Below are 7829 nucleotides of genomic sequence, written 5' to 3' on the forward strand. Positions count from 1 at the left end.
GCGGTTGTTAAAAACAAGGAAACCTCATAAAAGCTTTGGCTTTTGACTCCGAAATGTTGACTTGTAATTCACCTTCATGCGCTGCAAATTTGGCTTTAAATCAGATTGAGAAAGGGGAAATCATCATAAAGGCAACCCAAACATTCCTTTGAACTTGACCCAGCAGTGCAAAACACACACGGAGAGAAGGCACCTTTCAAAGGACTCCAAACACTAACAGAGCCACACGCGATTAAACATGTTTTTTCTTTTTTAATTTAATTCGAAATAAGAGATAAGAAATAATAAATCTTCAATAAAATATATAAAATTGTACAAGGCATCCCTTTCAAAGGGATTCTCCTATAATGGGAGATCGGGGGTGAGGAAAAGGGAGAGAGGAAGTTAATCTCTAGTGGGTCCCAGGTGGCATCAATGCCTGGGTCAAAACAAACCAAAACCAAACCAAAACCAGCAAAACCTCGTGGCTTTTTTTTTTCTTTCCATTTCTTTTCTGATTTTTTTTTTTGTTTCGTTTCTTTCCTCCACAACAGCATGCTAAGAGAATAAATCCAGGAGAAGCTCTGACTTCAGTGCTTCACAGCCTTGGGAGTAACTTCCTCATAGAGTTTAGCAAGAGTAATACAAATAATACAAGAGTTACAAGGAGAAGCCTGGGGAAGCTGCTGCCAGAGCTCCCACGGGGACAGGCAGGTCACACAGTCTCTACCACCCCTCTGTCCTGCTCCTGGGGCTGACTGGGACACCCGGATCTCTCTCTAGAAGGGCTTAAAGCACGAGTCACTTCTATTGGCATCCTTAGAATGGAAGAAAACTCGGGGGGTTCTTGTCTTTAACACAGGCTGTGGCAAATAGAAATAATAAAAACTCCCTAACACCCCCCAGAAGAATTCAGCAATCCTTTATGGGAACAATCCATGACTTTCTCCCCTCTCTCCTGGTTTTCCAAGAGCATCGCAGAGCCAAGATTACCTGGCTGGAGCCAAAAATTTCTAAGCATGCCAATAGGAAGAGATAAAAACCAGCCTGCCTAAGAACCCTCCCTTGCTCTTCACCTCCCCTGCCAGTGCTTTACAGAGGCTGAAGCTATTTACACAAAGAAAGGCATCACAGGAGCCACGGTGGGGAAAGCTGGGCTCTGCATTTAGGGGATGCTGCTCATCTCCCGAGGTTCAGGATGCAAAACTCTGCCCTCCTCCCAGAAATGCAGGAATTCGCTGGCTCTGAACTTCACTGAGACTCTACCGGCTCTAGTTTCTATTTACACGTCTCTAGCTAGGGGCTCTGCTGCCTTGAAAAAAACAACCAAACAACAAAACTTCGAGCAGACCTTTTTATTTCCCTCCCCCCTGCCCCCCTGTGAGGTGATGGCACCTCCAGAGTGTGGCTCAAGGGCACACACCCATCTGATTTCGTGCTGGGCCCTGCCAGGGAGGTGTCAGGGAATTTCTGCCTCCATATGATAAAATTGCTTTTTCACCCGTTCTTTTTTCTTTTTTTTTTGACCTAGTTTTACTTGCACTGGATAAAACCCCTACATTTACTCAAATTTTTTTTTGTTGGTTTTTATGCCTTTTTTGTTTGTTTTTTTGGGTTTTTTTTGCTTTGAGGAGCAGACTCTGAGTGCTCAGAGCACTCTCAGGAGACGCCCAACCCGTAGCAAACTCCCAGACAACTCAGGATGCCAGATAGAAGCGTGCAGAAGGAATGGCCAGCACTGGTTGGGGTTCTGCCTTCTCAGGGCTGGACAGCATCCACCAGGAAGTCTGTCTGTCTGTCTGAGGCTTTGTCTGTGGGATCTCCTTAGGATAAGTGGTACATGCTGTATCCAACGGGAGTGGCGTAGAGTCCAACGGGCGGGATGGGAAGCACAGGTCTGTGAAAAGGGTAGGATGTGCCGTACAGGGAGGCAGCCTGGATGGGGGAGTTGATGGGGAAAGGGAGGCTGAACCCCGAGGGCAGCATGGGCTTCGCTGCCATCTTGAGCTTCTCCAGCTCGGCCTCCTGCAGTCTCTTGGCCTTGGCCCTCCGATTCTGGAACCAGATTTTGACCTGTGTCTCTGTGAGGTTGAGGGAGCTGGAGAACTCGGCCCTCTCGGCGATGGACAGGTACTGCTTCTGGCGGAACTTGCGCTCCAGGGCCAGCAGCTGCGAGGTGGTGAACGGCGTTCGGGGCTTCCTGTTCGTCTTGTGCTTCCTCAGGGTGCAGGCAGTGGGGCTCAGGTGTCCTGCAAGGAAGGGAGAGGCCGGTTATCACAGCAGCACGGGCACCCCAGGGTGCTGCGCCTGGGGGGTGCCCCGGGGATCCCCTCCAAACACGGCATCCTCCGGCCAGGGGCTCTGCAAATCTTTTCCCCACCAAACTTCGATTCACAGCACTTCAGCTGACGTGCTGGGAAGGGAAATTCTGCCTCAGCGGTTTCAAAAGGGACAGAGAATTCTCAGGTCGCTTTGGGAGTCGCTTCACAGGGGTCTAGAGCACACAGACCGACTGCCCCGGCTGCTGCACAGCTCCAGGAAAGCACAGCACAAACTCCACAAGAGCAGGAGGTTCCCAAAAGGGCAGGGGGGCAAGAGGAGAGCCCAGCCCTGCCCCAGGACTTCCCCACTAAGCACAAGGGGCAGCTGAAGAAGGTCTGGCAGTTTTTGTGGTTTTGCTATCTGGACATTTTTTTTTATCGCTGTTTTTTCTTCCAAATCAAGGTTTTCCTCTGCTTATTAATTTTGACTTTCAGTGGGTGTTTCCTGATTATCAACCGGTATAAAACTCAAACAAGAAAGCAGCCCTCTTTTAATTCAACATTCAGCTTTTATAACATTTGCCAATTAAAAAAGAAAACAAACCCCAGACAAAACCTCAGCATTTTGTTGCCAATAAAAGCCAGAAAATCCACCACCTTTTGTGCCTGCCTGAAACCCCAGCCAGGTTAGGCAATATTCCCGGGATGGCAGAGCGCTGACTCGCCTTTAGATTAATTTAGCACTTCACTAACAATTTTGCAATCTAAAGAATAACTAAAAAGCAGGCGGCTGACTTCAAAAGCTGGGTAATTTGGCTGTGTTTTGCTCACTCCTGGGGCACAGGACAAGTCACCCTGGCTGCACACAGTGACACTCAGGCTGCTGAATTTTGTTCACACTGTGGTGGCTGCTTCAAGCCCTTGTCAGTATTTGCACTTTGGGTTTTCTCTACTCGTTTCACTTTTCTCTTTTATTTTTTAAAAGAAACCAGACTAAGGAGCTGTTTCAGCATGTATCATGCAATTAAAAAATCACACGAGGGAATTGTTCTAAAGTTCAGAAAAGTAAGGGAGAATAAAGTTACAGCGGAAAATAATCAAACTTCTCTTATTGTTCTTCCTCTAGAAGACAAAATACTGAAGTACTGAAAACAAACAAACAAACAAACAAAAGCTTTTCTAGGAAACAGCTTTTCAAATACTGGCCTGTGATCTCACCAGGACATTTTAATAATTCAGGTGCTCACCGTGACAGCAGATTCACTTCTAAAGCTGCACTAAATTAAAACTACAGCAAACCGACCCTGAACTCCCTGCCGCTATTTTTGAACCCAGGTCCTTTCTTTGCCCAGAGCGAAGCCCTGCCAGGACTCGGCTGTTCCAGCAGGGACCGGGGTTGGGGTGGCCGTGGCTCCCTGTCCCGGCTCCGGGGTGAGCCCGACCCGGCCCGGCTCCCGCCACGCACGGGAACAGCAATGCCTTTTTCCCAACGCGTTTTTCCATGAAATCCCGGGGAATTTTCCCATCCCGGGGAATTTTCCCATCCCGAGGAATTTTCCCATCCCGAGGAATTTCCCCATCCCGGCCTTCCCAGGCTCTTTCCCTCGCGGCCCCCGAGGGACCGGCAGGCTCTGAGAAGCAGCAGGGACCGCAGCCCCCGGAATTGCGTTTATCCCGTGCCAGTCCCCAAACCCTCACTGATTTGTTTCGCTGGTTTTTTAATCCTTACCCTCCTTTTCCTGCACAATATCAGACAAAAAAAAATCGTCTTTTGGAGAGGGCTCTCTCTCCGTGTTTCTCAAAAAGCTTTTACAGCTTTTCCCCCAGCTCGTCCCACCCGTAATATTAATATTAATAATAATAAATCGCGGGGCTGTTTTTAATGTCAAAACTCTCCATGGGCAGGGGTTTTCCTGCGGTCACTGCCTCCTGCCGAGGAGGGGAATGAGGAAAATGCTCGAGGCCGAAGGACCTTTCCTTCCCTTCCCCGATCCTCAGTTTTCTCCCCAAATCCCTCTGAAACCACGGGAACTCTCAGCTACCAAAGTCCTTTACAAAACTCCTTTGCCGATCCCGAGTACAAACAGTTTTAAAAGAGAAAGAGGAGGAATTTCGAAGGGGAAAAAAATGTAGAGGGAGATTCATAGGCCGTGTCTACGTCTGGGGTTTTGGACAGGTTTAGAGATGGGGTCCAAGCAGGAGCAAAAGCTTTTTTTCATGTTTTTCCAGCACATTTGGGAATACACGAAAATTGAAAACTGGAGCTGCACAGGGAATGCCTTCCTCCTGATTTGATTTCTATCGTCCTCTCCCAGCACGAGAGAAATCAAATTAATTCGGCTTTATCATACAGAAAAAGAAGTGGATGAAAGCCAAATCGAAATTATTGTTAAAACAAAAGAATAAGGAAAGCTGTAAACTTTCTAAACTTTCCTCTGGCAATATTAGATTGAGGAGCAAATTCCGTGAGACAGTTTGAGCTGTAAAATCTCTAACTTAAATAAAGCAGAGTATTTAATTTCCACCGGGCAAGTTCGGGATGCGCGGAGGAGAGCGGATAAATCCTGCCACAGGTGTACGGCCGGGATGCTCCTTCCCCTTCTTCTGAAGGATGATTTGGGACTTTGAATCCCTTAAAATAAATTTTTATCTCCCCTGTTTTTTAAAATAAGGGTTCGCACCGAAAGCGAAACGCGGCTCGGACCGCCAAGGGTTTCAGAATGTCACCTCCGCACCGAGTGTCCCTGCGGGGGACAAAGGGGTCAGGAGCAGCTCGGGGAACTCTGGCAGGCTCTGGAACGAGGGATGGAGGGACAAACCCGCAGCTCCGGGCTGGAAGGGACAATTCCCGAGCTGGAGAGATCGGTGCGCACCGCGGACGGGAGAAAGGCTCAGGGAGAAATCCCAGTTGTTGCAAAGGGATAATGTAAATTGGCGAGCTGGCTGCCAGGGGCCGTGAGTGGGACACGAAACCGGTCCCTGGTGATTTCTGATCTTTCTAAGGCTTTGAAAGCGATCTGTGTTCACAGACAGCCGTGTAGTCATGTATGGAAACATTTAACTCTCTAAATATCTGATAATATAAATACATAATAATAAATATGTGACATATACCTAAAAACGACACGCATACGAATACCTATGAAAGTATCGCGGAATCGCGGAATATTTTAGGTTGGAAAGGACCTTAAAACCATCTCCTTCCCTAGGCAACGACACGGTCCCTTCAGGGCCCCATCCAACCCTGCCGCGAGCACTGCGATGGGAATTCAGGCTATAAAACATCGGATCTAAATTCATTTATCTCCGCGCCCTCCTCTCGGCGCCGCAGCGCATCCCGCCCGCCCCCGGAGCACTCACTCGGCGGCGGGGAATATCTCCCGGCCTCGGCGGGGATCCAGGACGAGCCGTCCTCGGAGTTCTCCGACTTGACCGAGGCGGTGTCGAAGGTTTTTGTAAGCGCCGCGGGCGGGCTGTGCGCGTCGCGGGAGCCGTGGCCCGCCAGCAGCAGGTTCCTGGAGGAGCCCGCGGCCGGCCCGTCCGCGCTGCCGCCGGCCGCGGGCAGCGGCGGCTCCTTGGGCGGGGGCTTCTTGTCGGACATGAGCGCTTCCACGCTGAACGGCAGGCTGGACACCTTGACTTTGCGGGGCTCCTCGGCGCCGGCCGCCGCGCCCTCCTCGTCGGAGGAGAAGACGTCCTTGGCCTTGTGCGGGGAAGCCATGGCGGTGCGGCGGGGCTGGCGCTGCCCGGCGAGTGCGGCCAGCGGGCCCGGCCGCCCCCCTTTTCCCCCTCTGGGGCTCCCCGCCGCTGTCCTCCTTGGCCGAGCGGGGGAGCCGCCCCGCCGCCCAATCAGCGCCCGCCCTGCCGCGTGACGTCACACAGAACCGCGTCTCATTGGCCGAGCCGGCGCGGAGGGGGCGGGCCCAGCCGGCGCCGCTCGCGGGGAGTTCCCGGCCCGCCCCCCCCCCTCCCCGCGCTCCGGTGGCAATTAATGACACGGGGTTAATGACACGGGCGGCCCGCCGAGGAGCCGTGCAGGGCTGTAATCACAGCAGAGCGAGGGGAAAAAAAATATATGTATAAAAACCCGCCGCGGTAATTAAGGCTGATGATGAGGCGAAGAGGGAACTTCAGAGGAGCGCGGCTCTGCTCCCCCAATCCGCCGCTGGCGCGGCACCTCCCGGGGCACCCTGGGCTCGTCACGGCACCCCCGGGATCATCCTGGTACCCTCAGGGTCATCCCGGCACTCCGGGGATCATCCCGGCACCCCCGGGCTCATCCCGGCTCATCCCCGTCCCCTGCCCCGCCGACCCTCCCGGACCGGGGTCTGTCCTCTACTTCCCTCCATCTCCCCAAAAAACGAGTCCCTTTCCCTAAAAAACGAATCTCTTTTCCCCAAAAACGAGTCTCTTTCCCCTCAAAACGAGTCTTCCCCCCCCCAAACAGAGTCCCTTTCCCCTAAAAACGAGTCCTTTCTCCAAAACACGAGTCCCTTTCCTGAAGGAGCGGGGTCTGGGGATGCGGGGTTCGGGATGCGGGGTGCGGACCCCCGGAGAAACGCGGGCGCCGCTCTTTGCGCCGCTGTTTTTCCATCCGATTTTTTTTTTCTTGTTTGCGTTTCCACGGCAGCAGGACCCAAGTCGGGCGAAACCACTCTGCAGAGGTTAGATCTGTAATTATTATTTTTTTTTCCAGCGTCAATTACACACGTGATGAAAAGATGAGCTTTAATAAATTAGGGGCACGCAGCCCTTAATTAAAAGCCATATCAAACCAGTACTATGAAAGCGATTCTCTCACTTTTTGACTTCCTACCAGTGGTATGAATAACGAGTATCCTTTAAAAAGCTTTTATAATTACAGCGCGGATAAAAGCGAATACATATTGTTCTTTTCATAATTATTTTAATCTTGCGCTGGGCATTATTTCGTGCTGTGCCCGCAACTTTCTCAATTGTTTAGAGTTTTTTTTTTCTTTTTCTTTTTCTTTCTTTTTAAATTTTATTTTGTTTTGACGTCCAGGGTGCGCAAGGTTTGGGAGCTGTTTTTGCTGTTATAATTTATAAGTGAGGGTCATTTTTAGAAGCATTAAAAACCACTGAGAAGACGCGAGGCACAGCTCCTCTCCCCAAGCCCCGAATTCAGGGGCAGCTCAAAGCTACGGGCTCGGTCCTGCACGGCTGCAGGACTCTGTCCACGAGCATTTGGATAATATCCCTTCCATAAAACACGGAGCGTTTAATCAGCTCATCTCTTGCTCGGTTTGGACTCCTGATTTCCCTGCCAGCTCACGGAGCAGCCTTGGAAGTCCCTAGCCCTGCAAATTGAGTTTTCGCAGCTGGAGGATGGGGCTGCAGGGAGAGCCCTGCGCTGGGCCCAGGGGTGCTCCCGACCCCTTCCCACCCTGCTCATCCCTCCCCAAAGATCGAGCAGCCCCAGAGATCGAGCAGCCCCAGCCCTGATAAGATCTCGCCTAGTGCCGGGGAGAGCAAATTGGGACCGGGCACGGGATTGCCGCGTGGGAAGGAGAGTGGGAGGACACGGACGAGAAGCCGGGTTACAAAACCCCGCTCATCAGTGGCACTAAT

The 7829-nt window shown here is 51.5% G+C and overlaps 1 protein-coding gene across 1 annotated transcript; it reads right to left on the bottom strand.

Annotated features, from left to right (window-relative positions):
• Positions 1-232: 232 nt before the first annotated feature.
• Positions 233-6051, bottom strand: MSX2 (msh homeobox 2). Its single transcript, XM_063413935.1, has 2 exons — positions 5601-6051; positions 233-2228 (listed from the first exon to the last, which is right to left on the bottom strand). The coding sequence occupies exons 1-2, from the start codon at positions 5959-5961 to the stop codon at positions 1804-1806; spliced, it is 786 nt and encodes a 261-aa protein (XP_063270005.1). The 5' UTR covers positions 5962-6051; the 3' UTR covers positions 233-1803.
• Positions 6052-7829: the final 1778 nt, after the last annotated feature.

This window comes from Prinia subflava, chromosome 16, assembly GCF_021018805.1.
Source record: "Prinia subflava isolate CZ2003 ecotype Zambia chromosome 16, Cam_Psub_1.2, whole genome shotgun sequence".
Lineage (NCBI taxonomy): Eukaryota > Metazoa > Chordata > Aves > Passeriformes > Cisticolidae > Prinia > Prinia subflava.

Bases quoted from the DNA above. Each gene is read 5' to 3' on its own strand.
- MSX2 (XM_063413935.1), bottom strand. From the start codon at position 5,961: ATGGCTTCCCCGCACAAGGCCAAGGACGTCTTCTCCTCCGACGAGGAG. The intron at 2,229-5,600 runs GTGAGTGCTCCG...CCTTCCTTGCAG, and splicing joins GAGATATTCCCCGCCGCCGA to GACACCTGAGCCCCACTGCC.